This window comes from Xyrauchen texanus, chromosome 41 (genome assembly GCF_025860055.1).
Source record: "Xyrauchen texanus isolate HMW12.3.18 chromosome 41, RBS_HiC_50CHRs, whole genome shotgun sequence".
NCBI classification, from domain to species: domain Eukaryota; kingdom Metazoa; phylum Chordata; class Actinopteri; order Cypriniformes; family Catostomidae; genus Xyrauchen; species Xyrauchen texanus.
This window is the reverse complement of record NC_068316.1, coordinates 13,146,055-13,160,466: the sequence shown is the minus strand read 5'-3', so window position 1 is coordinate 13,160,466 and position 14,412 is coordinate 13,146,055. Positions and strand designations below refer to the sequence as shown.

Here is a 14,412-nt window from a genome sequence, read left to right as displayed (position 1 = left end):
CGCTTCGTCTCGGAGTCTGCTGCTGGGCGGGAAGCTCGCGCACATCATAAATATATGTAAATGAGATGTCTCAAACACGCTAAGTGATTCAAGAGATATTTACTTGTACAGTACATCATTTATATGTCAGTAGGCACTATGGGGTCCCGTCCTATACCAGGATGCGGCAAATGAAGTAGTTAATTTCTGTGCGAGTATTAGAACTCATTAAAAACTAAGATGCAATCGCTATGTTCAATTTACACGGTATTATAACTGTTTGATAGGGTCACTCATAGGGTTCGTTATGATTTCAGAATGTAGCTCAAACGTTGAACTATGCCCATATTATAATACAGGATATGAAACAGTATAAAGTGAAAAGATTATGATTTAAAGTGTCAATTAGCAATTCAATTGCTTTGGCTGACACAATATAAATGCATTTTTTTCCATAGCATCTTTCTAATAATAAACTAAACTACAAGAGCACAATTAGTCATACACTGCACAGCATTTCAATCAAATATAAGAATTGGGGTGAAACTGTGTCATAAAGTGGATGCTCGGTTTACAAATATCATCCAGTTTTCCTTGATACAAATAACAAATCCATAGAAAATATTTCTTAGGAAAAAAAGACCAAATATAAATTTACACTTCAGCCCCTGAACAGTCTCAGGGTAAGGCATTCAACGTTATACAAAACAGAATTTTGTTATTCAAGCATAAAAATAAAGTTTGAAACACCCTGCACCCAAAAAGGTTGACTGCTTCCGTCAACTAACACAAGGGTCTCCCCTGTGATCAGAACATCACATTTGTTAAATTCTTCCCTTTCAACAGAGAGAGAGAGCGAGAGAGAGAGTGATCACAGCATGATAATTTCATCCAACTCTCTGAGGATTGCTGTTACAGGAAAGAATCTTCTGATGGTGGAACATAGGAAAATCCCAGGAAAGCATCATCAGCCTCCAATACGCTAGCGTTAACTATTGACTGCCCCGAAGAGAAGCACACAGAGTTCGGCACTGTTTCCTCTGTAAACTCTGGATCAAAGTTTGAGATGTCATACTGGGATTCCTGTAAAACAACGTCAGAATGGTGACTTTTTGATACTCTTGTAATTAGAGTATAAACAGTGCTGGATGGTATCAGATTACATGTAATCTGGATTATGTAATCAGATTGCAATAATTGAGTACTTGTCATTGGAATCCATTACATTTTATAATGTTCATTCAGTTACTTAACCTTTTTATGGATTACGTAATTACATTCTTGATTACATTACAGACAGCCAACGGAAATAACTAGTGCATCATTTTCTACTTCGTATGAGGGGTGTAAAATATTTCAATATTCAACTTGATTATGATTCTTTACCCAACCATTATGATGCACTTTGATATCTGAATTTAGTTTATGATTCGATTTGATTATTTTAGGAACGGTTCAGAATAATTAAAAATGTTCCCATTTATTTTCATTTTTAATAATTCTAACATACTACGGTCACAGTGAGCATGTGACAGCAGCACAAGTTTGCATAGACTGGTATAGATAACTTCTTGAAACTTGGTAAAATATGTGGTCAAGTCTTACCACACTAGGGTTGAATGGGGGCGGGAGCTTTTTCTGTTCAAGATCATCCCAGTTGATGGATGAGAAAAATTCATGCCCTTTGACTTCATTCTGGAAATATTAGAACAGGATCAGGACATTTTGCATACCAAATGCCAAGTAAATTCCCATTTAAAATTGTCAGATTTAATCATACATAAAATTCTGAGGGGAATTAAAGTGCATTCCCTACACCCTCTGTATTAAGATTTCTAAATTCCTACTGAAATGTTTGACAAAATCTTCCACAAAGGGGGTGAAGCAGCAGCAAGATGATGTTTAAATAGCTCACAAAGTCATTTCCGTAGCCAAGCCTCTTGCAGTGGTCTTTCTCCAGCAGGGCCTGAAGGATGGACCATGCAGCTGTGGATGCCCCAGGGCGCATTACCAGCTCCTTATGAAGAATGTTGTCATACATCTCCTGTGTGTCCTTGCTGTAGAACGGTGGCTGTTGAGGGCATAAAGGTAAAACAAGATTTATGCATCATTGCCTTTACATATGTTGCATTTTCATTCACAGCCAGGCATTTCCAAGTCAGTTGGTATCTCACCAGCCCATACAGCATTTCATAGAGCACAGATCCCAGGCACCACCAGTCCACTGTGTTATCATAGGGTTGTTTCCGGAGTACCTCTGGAGCTAGATACTATCAAGAATGCACTAGAATGTAAATATAGCTTTAAAAACATTATTTATCTGCACTATTCAAGGATCTTCAGTGTAAGACAGTCCATGTATCCAAGTACTCAAGAAAATACAAGTGTCAATTTAGGAGTATAGGCCTGGCCAGGAACTTTTACATGATGCTAGATAATTAACTGTGCCATAATCACTGAATCTGAACACTGACATTGCAATGCAACAAAACAAGCTGTCAAGCAAATGAAACAACTGGTTAAAGTTTGCAAAATACACTGATCATCACATATGAACATTTTAAAATAAAACAAAGTCAAAAATACATAAATGCAATTCACGTGATTGAAATTGATCATATCTGTATTCAGAAAAGAATACCTCAGGTGTTCCACAAAATGTGGTTGTTGTATCTGCTTGGGAGATGCCCTCCTTACACAGTCCAAAGTCAGTCAAAACGATGTGTCCCTTAACAAACAAGAGATTGCAACATTTTCAGGAAGATACCACACAAGAGGCCTATTCTTCTCAGATCCAAATAATCTTTTGTCTGACAGTAATATAAAGTCCTGTACACCTCTCATAATTTCATCAGATTCTATAGGAAATGCAGAAATAAAACTCAACCCAATATCTCAAACCCAAAAGTCTCAAATTTCACTGAAATATTTTATTTGGCTGGCCAAAGCAACACTTGTGCTTAAATGAATGCCTCTCTCTGGATATCATAAAAGTTTGTTATACTTTTATAGCAAGGGCAGATTACTCAGTTTTCTCTGGGACTGTGACAACTTTGTTCATCTATGCTCTGGAAATGATAAAAGTTGTAGCTTTTATTAATGAAAAAAGATAATTCTTACTTGAGAGTCAAGCAGGATATTTTCTGGTTTCAAATCCCTGAGAACACAAAAAACTAAACTTGTTAGCATGAGAAAATACGTTTTTAGTCAGGAACAGTTCATCACACAGAAAAATAACACAATGAATTATAGGCCATTTAATACAAGATAGATATGAACACAGGAAATTTCTAATGCATTTAAATTCACATTAAGAAAATACACTCACTGAGTACTTTATTAGGAACACTATGGTCCTAATAAAGTGCCTGACGTGTTCAGCTGTTGTAGGCCATCCATCTCAAGGTTCGATGCATTGTGCATTCTGAGATTATATTCTGCTCAGTGGTTATCTGAGTTACCGTAGCATTTCTGTCAGCTTGAACCAGTCTGGCCATTCTTGGTTGACCTCTCTCATCAACAAGGCATTTCCATCCGCAGAATTGCCACTCACTGGATGTTTTTTGTCACCGTTCTGAGTAAACTTTAGAGACTGTTGTGTGTGAAAATTCCAGGAGATCAGCAGTTACAGAAATACTCAAACCAGCCCGTCTGGCACCAACATCAGATCGCATTTTTTCCCCATTATGTTGGTAGATGTGAACATTAACTGAAGCTCCTGCCTTGTCTCTGCATGATTTTATGCACTGCTGCCACATGATTGGCTGATTAGATATACCGGTGTTTCTAATAAAATTCTCAGTGAGTGTTTAAGCTATGAAAGCAGACTATGCTTATATGATGACCATTTCAAATGTGAGCTTGCCTAATTAATGTTGTCAAATGACTACAGTAAATCAAAACTATTTCAATGCATTTAAAGATTAACAATTTTCTGCTTCAACATTTAAACAAAGAAATTAATAGTATTTATTTAATTTTTTAAAGTGATGTACACTTACAAGATGACTCAAGTTATATCAGTCTTTAAAAAAAGCTGCTTTTTTCTATATGGTTTTGGCGAAAATATGAACAGCTGAATATTACTCACTTTATCTAATCTTCTGTAATTGGATGTTTTCACTGGCAGAATAAATTAATCATGGCTGACTGCAAATAGCACATTTCTACAATGGCATCAGTATCAAGAACTACGCCACTAGGTGTTTGCATAATGTAAACAAAATATTACTGAGTGCACCTTTAATGTGGTAAATTCAAGCAAAACCACTGCTAATGGAAGTGGGGATGACAGCATTCGAGTTAACAATAAAATCTATGAAAGATGAAGAGAGATGGTTTTGAATGTGTCTGTAAAACATTTGTGCCTCTCAGTATTCTCACACACTTTAACATTTAGATGTCAACCTAACAATTATAGCATAAAGGATTCTTCAGAAAAGCTGTATTTACCTGTAAACAATGTTTAGAGAATGCAGGTAACCCAAAGCGCTCCCCATCTCAGCAATGTAGAATTTAGCTCTGGGTTCAGGGAAGGTTCGCTCTTTTTGCAGGTGAAAGAACAGCTGTAATGGGAAGTCAAAAAATTTCAATATACTTTACAAAAATGCAGAACTGGGCAATTCAAAGACCAAATAGTCAGGCTACCTATTAAAGGTTTGAATGTCTTTCCGCCAGGCTGTTCTGTAGACTGTCTCATAATGCTAATGGTTTTTTGTGGTTTTTAATTAGCTGACTTTTCAAAAGTGGTCAGCACACATTAAGCTGAAAAGATGAAGTCAGACCAGAGGTTTTACCATATTTAAATGAGCATGTGAATAGGAACCATACAAAATACCACATCGGCCTATAATTAGCAATGTCAATTTAGTTGGCCTCACCATCTCATTTACATCCGTAACACTTCCTTATTAGGACCTTCATTTGAACAAATATCATTGTCAGTGATAGATTTATTTATAAAATATTTGCTTCATCTGCCACAGTGGCTTTTGTGATATTATGACAGTACAGATGTCAGCCTTGGAAATAAGTTTGTAACTCTGTTTCAGTGTGTCAGCAACCACAAATACTTACTTCTCCACCATTGACAAAATCCAGGACAAAGTATAACTTGTCTGTTGTCTGAAAGGAATAGTGAAGTCCAACCAGGAAGGGGTGTTTAACATTCTTCAGCAATACATTACGCTCAGCCATTATGTGCTTTTGCTGGCATGAAAAAGGATATTGGGACATTCGTTAATCAAATGTTTAAATGCATATATAAGAGAGAAAGTACAAATACAATTTGGGTTTTACAACCAGAAAAATATATCCTAATGCATCTCAAAACGTGTCCCTGCTGTTTTCCTCCATTTCATTCATTTACCTCTCTCCTGTTTAAAATGACCTTTTTTTGCAAGACTTTGACGGCGTAACACTTCCCATCCCGTTTCCTCTTTGCGAGGAGAACCTTTGTGTGGGAGAGGACACGGTGGGTTAGCAACACTTTCAACTTCCACTTTGTCAGTTCATGAACAACTTGAAAACTGAGAAATCTCACTTCCTAAATGGAAAGTCCACAACTTGGAACCAAAACATTATGACTAACCATACAGCAAACAAAACAGAGAATTTATTAAGCCTGAGTAACATTCAGAACTTTCAGTAACTGATACATACTGTGCACTGATCACACAAGAGATTTCACTTTCCCATTTTCTCTCACAAACGAAGAGGCTGATTACAGCTTCAGACAATTTACACCATTATTGGCAGTATATTTAAAAAGTGATAGTTCACCCAAAAATGGTTCAACCCATCTCAGATGTGTATGACTTTCTCTTTTCTGTTGAACACAAAGGTTTTTAGAAGAATATCTCAGCTCTGTAGGTCCATACAGTGCATTTGAATGGTGATCAAGGCTTTGAAGATCCAAAAAGGAGATAAAGTCAGCATAAAAGTAATCCATAAGGCTCCAGTGGTTTAATCCATGTCTTCTGAAGTGATCCAGTTGGTGTTGGGTGAGAACAGGTGAAGTGATCCAGTTGGTTTTGGGTGAGAACAGGTGAACTCTTTTTTTCACTCTACATCAAGCCATTCTCAATTACACTTTCGATTGCTCAACGCATGCACAGAGCGCTAAATGGCATTATAGGAAGTTTAATCTAGCTTGAAATCATGACTGTGCCTAGAGACTGCAATGGCAAGATGTACAGTGAAAAAGGAGTTATATTTTGTACTGTTCTCAATTAAAACCATCTGGATCACTTCAGAAGACTTTGATTAAACCACTGGAGTCTGATGGATTATGTTTATGCTGACTTTATCTGCTTTTTGGAGCTTCAAATGCCTGATCACCATTCACTTGCATTGTATGTACCTACAGAGCGGAGATATTCTTCTTAAAATCTTTGGTTGTATTCTGCACAAGACAGAAAGTCATGCACATCTTGGATGGCATTAAGGTTAGTAAATGATTAGAGGATAGTTTCACTAACCCTTTAAAAAGAAAACATACCTTTCCAAAGCTTCCCTTTCCTATGACTTTAAGAAAGTCAAAGTCACTGGGCTTTGCACTATGGGAAAAAAATATGGTGACAAATGTTAAAATACAATACACCATGTATGCTATTAATTAAACTACAATTCTGTCAGACGTTCTGTCTTTCCTTTTTCTTTTTAGATAAATTGGTATTTGTGTCAAAATGTAAATAAACACTTTCATTTGCATGTACAGTAATAATTTAGTAGATGCTTTTCTCCAAAGCGACTTACAAACAAGAAGCATCACAAGCAATTTATCAAATGCCAACAATATTTGCAGTATTGCAATGGCAAGTTTCAACAGTAAACTAGTAGTACACAGAAGCAGTACTTACTGTGGATTTGCAGATGGCCCCAGGTTAATGTTTCTAGAGGTTGAGTTACTCTGTAAAGGATATGACAAAGTTGTGGCTAGCTATGACACAATTCAAACATGTACTACATGTCTATAAACATTCAATAGATGTTAACATTACACAGTCAACAGCTGAATTTCTCAAGAAATGGAGTGGACTACCAAGACCACTTACTCAATAAATTGTATATTTTAAAATGTAATATCAGTAGAAATACCAACCTTGTCATCTTCATCCTCTGAGGCATCGGAGAAGTTTCTCGATTTGTCCATGTGTAGAAAGACTCTGACATCAGAACTGCGCATTTGAAATGGGTGAACATTCACATGTTATAAGTCAGACTGAGCCAACACAAAGCCACAGCTGTGAGCAGAAATGCGAGCTAACATCAACAGTTCTCTGTAACATGAACCGTAACCATAGTGAATATTACACAGAATTAAAAAAATATGCATTTTTATTTGGCACGAAATCGCAAGATACAATCTAACTGGCTTTGTGTTAAAAGTTCAGAGAGATATTCAGAGAGCAAAATATTGCTTTGACTAGTTTTGGCTTGTTTCCATCACAAACCCCAGTCAAATACATTAAAATTCACCATAAATCAAGATACACGGACACCATGAGTGTTAATAAAAACTGAAAGTAAAGCACTAAAAATAACTGGCTGATATACTCACTGGTTGCTGAGCTGTGGATGGGACACAATCCTCTGAATGAACTCATGTAGCCCCGCTCTTCTCTGCTTTATAAACTCTGTGAATCACACAAAATATATAAATCAGAAATAATTAGTTTATATTGAAATGTGTATAGCACCACCTCTGAGAGAAAATTACTAATATATGCCATCCATTTTGACAGCAGCTTTTACTACATAGCAACCACTCACTGTCCTCCTCGGTTTCTAAGGGGAGAATGGGTTACTACAGTAAAATGTGTCCTAAATAATTCGACTGATGTTCTCCAGCAGAGAAAAATAGGGCATAGGGTGAGAGAAAGAAAATCTTAACAATGGGTGAGAAGAAAAATTAGGACATGTTCCTTTAGACACATTCACAATATTAGCACATGCTTTTAATAACTTGATCCATGATTTCTGCATTAAAAAAATCTTGACCACATACTGGCCACATAATTGGTTGCACAATGGCCAAACACAACTGTAAAACTATATGGTAAAAATTCAAATTAATATTTTAAGGTACTTGGGTGCACATCTCATTGTGGTATTTATGCAAGGAACTTTCTTGCCAGATTGTCTGAGCATAACTCAAGGTTAATAAGGAAAAAGATTTTATAGGCTTGGGTCAGGGTGGATTAGGCACAGTTGAATTTCTGTATGGAACTCTGTTGGATAATCTAATTTGGCAAATACTTGTGATGTCTGTTAAATGTAATGAAGCAAATGTACATCCACAAGAAGACAAATGGATACAGTGAAGTCTACACAATATTAGTTTTATTTCATAGGAAATCAAGGATATGCCAAACATGTTCTGAACAATTTCTGCTATCTGAATTACCTGGGTCAAAGTTGTCCCCAAATATTCTCTTAGCAGGAATCTTCAAATTCAGAGCAGGAAACTGCTTTTTCAACTGTGGAAGAATACATTATATTTTTTTTTACATGAGTCTGATTTAGATATTTTACAAATTGTTACTCTAAAATATTCTTTCTGCAGATATATTCCAAAAGAAAAAAAAAAGTACTTTGAACTGTTTATATGTGAATATTTCAACACACTGTAATTAACTGTTTTCAAATCTATCCAAAACTGTATGTTTAACTCTAAATCCTAAGTTATAAATGTTTATGGACATTTACATATGGACTAAAATTGTGACTAAAACAATTCACTTACTGTGTTGTAGAGTTTGTCAAATTCTGCATATCTTCGGAATACAAACCACTCATGCCTTCCAACATTGACCATTACTTTGTAAACCTAAGGATTAAACAGCTAATAAATCTGATGCCAAAACATGACATTAAAACACAGAAACACAAAGCTCAGACAATTTATATCAGAACAACCAGTAAGGTCATGTGACTCACAGTAAAGCGTTTCTTCTTGTCTCTCTGCTCATTGTAGCAGGGAATGCTGACACTGGGGCAGCTAGGGTGGTCTTCCATCCTATGTTCTCTCACGATCTGGGACTCACAAGCAATGGCTCACAAATGCCACAGGTCCTTAGAACACTTCCATACCACTAGGGCACACCTGATTCTGATGGGAACTCTCCATTCTGGTCCTATGCAGAACATAAACATACCAGAGCATAAGAAAGAGGTTCTACTACTGCTGACTACTCATTTTTGAAGCACTAAGGTGTATCCACATTAGCTCCAAAGGGCTCTTTGGTCCTTGCATCACAGAAGAAAGGCCCCTCAGAGTCACTAATCAAGTGTGGCATGAGCACAGAGAGGAACCTCAGTCTGGGCGGCCAAGGGATGAGTCTCCACCTCTCTTTTCCTCTCTCTCTTTCATCCTCCCCTCTGCTTCTCTCCAACTGGGAGGGAGCAAACGGGGACATTCTCTTTTAATATGCTACTTCCACACACTCCCTCTTTCAAGTGAAACACACAGTTGTTCTATGGGTGGGCTTCATTATCCTTCCCCTCTAAGCAGAAAATGTATTTTTAGATAATGCTGTGCAGGACCTATAAAATGCAGATTAAGGCCAGGTGGAGGAGCCTCTCAGCAGCAGCTCATGAGAGACTTCAGAGGGAAAATGAGAATTGAGTACTGATAAATATCTCTGTGTGCAGAAATATTTAATGCATTTTGAATTTCCTTAAGGAGCACAAAATCTACACATTCCAGAGTGCATAAAAAAATAATCATATTGGTCTACCTTCAAGTTAGTGCCGAAACCCCAAATGCCACTGTAAGAATTAGGGATGGGCATTTCGAGTCATTTTGTTGTCGAGTACTCTAACACATAAAAATAACGAGTAATCGATTACTTGAAATTTAGAATTTAACTTCAACCTTCTGTTTTTCTGATGAAAAAATGAGCACTATGCATAAACAACAAGATCTAGATAAATATTTTTTGCAATAACATGTAAAAACATACTTTCCATGTCTTCCAAAGTGATACAATCACTTTAAATAATGGCAGAATTTTCTTTTTGGGAGAACAGCAAGATTAAGGTGAGAGAAGCAGTTTAAATGTTACCCATGGCAGACAAAAGCACACAGGAAAATCAAATTTGAGTAGTGTTTTTACTGGTAGAATATTTAAAGCTGAATGAGTACTCGATTAATCAAGTACTTGTGCACATCCCTAGTAAGAAGGCAATCGAATTTAGCTTGCAGTTAAAAACACAAATTCTGATAACGTATTTTCATATTCCACAAACCTGAAAAATAAAATCAATCATCATTTGGAACGTAAAGAATTACTGTCCCTTTAAACACGCCAAACAAATTAAGCAAGCAGTGGGATAATCCTAAAACCTGTCCATCTCTTTATCGTACTGCATGACATAAAAGCCAAGCAATATGCATTCTGATGAGATAACAGTTTCCATTCTAGTTTCCTCTATCGCTATGATCTGTATTGTTCTACATTCTCGTGAACTTGGAGAAAACTAACAGGTTTATTTGCCTATGTGGTCAACTATTCAGGTTTTAGGGTATTTTAATGACTTAATGGACTAGTTCCAAAAAACAAACAAGCAGATTCAAATGTGTTGGAAATATATCAGTTCTAAATAAATACACCGTTTTACTAATTTACCTAATGGTTTACCTGCAGACACGATGTCTCATATTTGTATCTATTGGAAACAGCCACCAGGAAGCGTAGCACATATTCATTTAAATGTCCATTTCAGTGTATGAGCCAACCGGACTGAGACACTTCATGTTGAAACTGAAAGTACAAACAAGATTCTTGCTACAAATGACACAACAATTAAAAGACCTCTTTGAAAGCCAAAGTGAAAAATAAAATCAGTCACTTAACCTATAGGGGCTAGTAAACTACAGTCACTTAAAGTCATTAAGTGACTATAGTGTTAACTATAAGTGTTAACATGTCAAAAGGTTGCTGGTATTCAATTTGACTTAATGCAATTGTATAACATCAACTCAAACAATCAAACAGGTTTGAGCAGAGAAAATAAAATATAAAGATCAGGTACACACTTGCACTGTCATGCCACACATTCAAAACTAGATTCATGCCATGCTTATATTGCGTCATTACAGGTTTGTCTTTGCCACCCTCTTCTTTCATCACAGATTAAGTGTAATCCTACACTATTAAAATGTTTTAATTGAAAGGTGACAATACAATTGAATCCTGTCATAGAATTTGTGTTAAGGAAACAAACCCTAAATGTTAGAATTTTGGTTTATAACTCATGAAAGTTTAACTTCCAATAAAACTTTTAATGGAATTTCTTGGTGAATATTTTACCTGCCGGTCAAATTATGTTCATTTCAACTGTCAACACTATGTAGGTAAGCTTACTGCCCAAGGATACTTAAATGACACAGACAAGCCCACATGTGGGGTTTGTGAATTACTTTCCCAGTGAGCAGTTGCTCTTTGCCACAAAATATAATAATAATAATAATAATAATAATAATAATAATAATGTCTATGATGTAGGCTAATAATGATACATCCATGTGTTTTCTTGTGGAACTTTGTTTTACAGGAACATATGCAAATAGGTTATATCTAAAATAATGTTTCATCAAAAAGATATGTTACAATTATCATACAAAATTATCGATTTTCGAAATCCTGATTGTCATCTGGAGTAGCCTAAATGAGGAAGCTTTAGTATCTTCATATTGTATTACATTGCCAGAACGCTGGAAACAATCTTGTGCTTTTTTTTTCCATTTCAGAATGAAATAAAGTCAACTAAAGCGTCTAAACAGAATAGACCATTTTGAACGTGGCTGACATTATTTTCCTTTTTATGGCACTGTTGCTGGCGTTTGATTTGCCTCTGTTTAAAATAAATAAATAAACGTTTTATTACGTAATGCACATTGTGTACTATTCCTGTAAATGGAACTATTACAATCCAAATCGTAACTGCAATCACCGACGTACTTTCAGTGGCACTTGCGTCCTTCATTTTTATTTAAATAAAAAAAAATTAAGAGGACATAACTTGCCTTATTTTCTCACTCTTTCCATCCAAATGGCTCCAATGGCGTGTCGGGAGGGAAAGGAAGTTAACGATTCAAAAAATCAAACTCGGCGTGTCTGGGAACTAAATACTGAGCCAGCTTAACAGAAAGAACTCGCACGCTACAACATTCATCATGCTATCAATTATCCTCCCACGAAAGAAAGACGTTTTTGACGTTTGTTCCGAAGTTCCGAAACAATCAGTCAGGCGACCAAACGATGGACGAAAAATAATACTGTGGTAAGGACGAATGAACAACACCACCATCTAGAGGCAGAACAGCGACCACCGTTGACCAACCTTTTTTTAAAGGTCTTTTAAAAGATAAACCATGTAGTATGTTCTTTTAAATCAACCCACAAACCCAACTGCTTAAAGGAATATTCCTGTTTCAATTCAAGTTCCGCTCAATCGACAGCATTTGTGGCGTAATGATGATTACCACAAAGAATTATTTTATGGCGTTATTTCCCTGTCAAATGTCGAGAGCGCATTATTGTAGCGCGAAAGTACATTAATGTTATGCGCGAGCGCGAATCCCTCTGCTCGCGCGCGGGAACTGGGCGCGCGCTCTCAGATACACGCTGCTCTTGAAAGAATTTTCTCTGCGCTCGCTCAGAGAATATGCCTGCACTTAAAACGTGTTCATTGCAATCGCGAATCTCTCCTCTTCGCTTAAAGTAAGCGTGTTTGTGCTTAGACTGTGTCCCGTGCGTTCGCGCATGCCCAAGTACTCCTCTCTTCGATTTCTTTCTCTTTGCTCTTGGCATAAACGCTGTCAAAACGGCAACAACCAATCAGAAAAGGCTTCAACGACTGACCAATGAAAACGCGACATCGTACATGGAATCTTATTGGTTGATATTGAACCACACATGTTCATGTGTTCAATCAAGACGATTCAATTCAATCAAGACGAGCCGAGATGGATCCGCAGAATCGACGATCTCAGGTAAACAGTTTTATTTGTTTTGATGTTAAATATGTCAAATGTATCTTAGAAATGTCTGGGAAGAGGGCGACTGGATTATTTTACATATAAATGACCTAGACTGTCAACCACGTTCATACTACAGGTGCTATGCCCATTGTAGTGAGATTTTTGAGCCAAATAGATTTGAAAGCCGATTCCAAAAGGCAAAAATAATATTTTACGTCTGATAATTAACACATTGTCTCGTGCAATCACACCAGTGATTAAACATTAAGTACGTAGCGAGATCAACTGCTAAATTAAAATCTGAAAAAGACTTGGGGGTTTGGGGGAAGATAAGGTGGCAACATGCCCCGTAAAATTATGCTAGTCCTATATCTATTATGGCTGTCACGAATGAAGTGATGTGAAATGAAAAGTGTCATCTGCAATAGATTTTCTTTATTGCGGATTGCAGCGTTGAGTGTTATAACGTTAATCAATCACCCACTTTCTGTTGAGCTTAATTAATGCAGTTTGGCCAATCAGAGGCATTTTGATTAAAGGACAAGTTCGGTATTTTACACTTAAAGCCCTGTTTTAAGATCGTTTCTGATGAAATAGAACGGTTAAGATTGAAAGATTGGTTAGGGTTAGACCACTAGGAGGTGCCTTCTGGCCCATATATATCTGCGTCTCATATTGACGCTAAAGGGTGCCATGTGCGTTGGTTTTATGGCCTTGGTCCAAATTTTAATCTTAACCGTTCTATTTCATCAGAAACGATCTTAAAACAGGGCTTTAAGTGTAAAATACTGAACTTGTCCTTTAATCAAAATGCCTCTGATTGGCCAAACTGCATTAATTAAGCTCAACAGAAAGTGGGTGATTGATTAACGTTATAACACTCAACGCTGCAATCCGCGATAAAGAAAATCTATTGCAGATGACACTTTTCATTTCACATCACTTCATTAGTGACAGCCATAATAGATATAGGACTAGCATAATTTTACGGGGCATGTTGCCACCTTATCTTCCCAAACCCCCAAGTCTTTTTCAGATTTTAATTTAGCAGTTGATCTCGCTACGTACTTAATGTTTAATCACTGGTGTGATTGCACGAGACAATGTGTTAATTATCAGACGTAAAATATTATTTTGCCTTTTGAATCGGCTTTCAAATCTATTTGGCTCAAAATCTCACTACAATGGGCATAGCACCTGTAGTATGAACGTGGTTGACAGTCTAGGTCATTTATATGTAAAATAATCCAGTCGCCCTCTTCCCAGACATTTCTAAGATACATTTGACATATTTAACATCAAAACAAATAAAACTGTTTACCTGAGATCGTCGATTCTGCGGATCCATCTCGGCTCGTCTTGATTGAATTGAATCGTCTTGATTGAACACATGAACATGTGCGGTTCAATATCAACCAATAAGATTCCATGTACGATGTCGCGTT

At 36.7% G+C, this 14,412-nt stretch overlaps 1 protein-coding gene across 3 annotated transcripts; it reads right to left on the bottom strand.

The window, feature by feature from the left end:
- Positions 1-89: 89 nt before the first annotated feature.
- On the bottom strand, positions 90-12,748 carry LOC127634541 (serine/threonine-protein kinase Sgk3-like). 3 transcript variants are annotated; one of them, XM_052114145.1, is made up of 17 exons: positions 12,011-12,748; positions 8,920-9,116; positions 8,726-8,809; positions 8,387-8,459; positions 7,541-7,616; positions 7,082-7,157; positions 6,840-6,889; positions 6,479-6,536; positions 5,348-5,431; positions 5,056-5,187; positions 4,432-4,544; positions 3,100-3,136; positions 2,621-2,707; positions 2,154-2,249; positions 1,895-2,050; positions 1,585-1,674; positions 90-1,062 (listed from the first exon to the last, which is right to left on the bottom strand). In XM_052114145.1, the coding sequence occupies exons 2-17, from the start codon at positions 8,995-8,997 to the stop codon at positions 892-894; spliced, it is 1,461 nt and encodes a 486-aa protein (XP_051970105.1). In that variant the 5' UTR covers positions 8,998-9,116; positions 12,011-12,748; the 3' UTR covers positions 90-891. The 3 variants fall into 3 exon arrangements, with proteins under 3 accessions (XP_051970105.1, XP_051970106.1, XP_051970104.1); XM_052114146.1 differs by lacking the exon at positions 12,011-12,748 and adding an exon at positions 10,611-10,747; XM_052114144.1 differs by lacking the exon at positions 12,011-12,748 and adding an exon at positions 10,623-10,747.
- Positions 12,749-14,412: the final 1,664 nt, after the last annotated feature.

What these genes read in the sequence shown, in the direction of transcription:
- LOC127634541 (XM_052114145.1), bottom strand. Translation starts at nt 8,997, where the DNA reads ATGGAAGACCACCCTAGCTGCCCCAGTGTCAGCATTCCCTGCTACAAT. An exon ending in TGGGGACAACTTTGACCCAG is followed by an intron (nt 7,617 to 8,386) that starts GTAATTCAGATA and finishes TGTGATTCACAG; the next exon opens with AGTTTATAAAGCAGAGAAGA. An exon ending in GAAAGGGAAGCTTTGGAAAG is followed by an intron (nt 5,432 to 6,478) that starts GTATGTTTTCTT and finishes TCCCACACAAAG; the next exon opens with GTTCTCCTCGCAAAGAGGAA.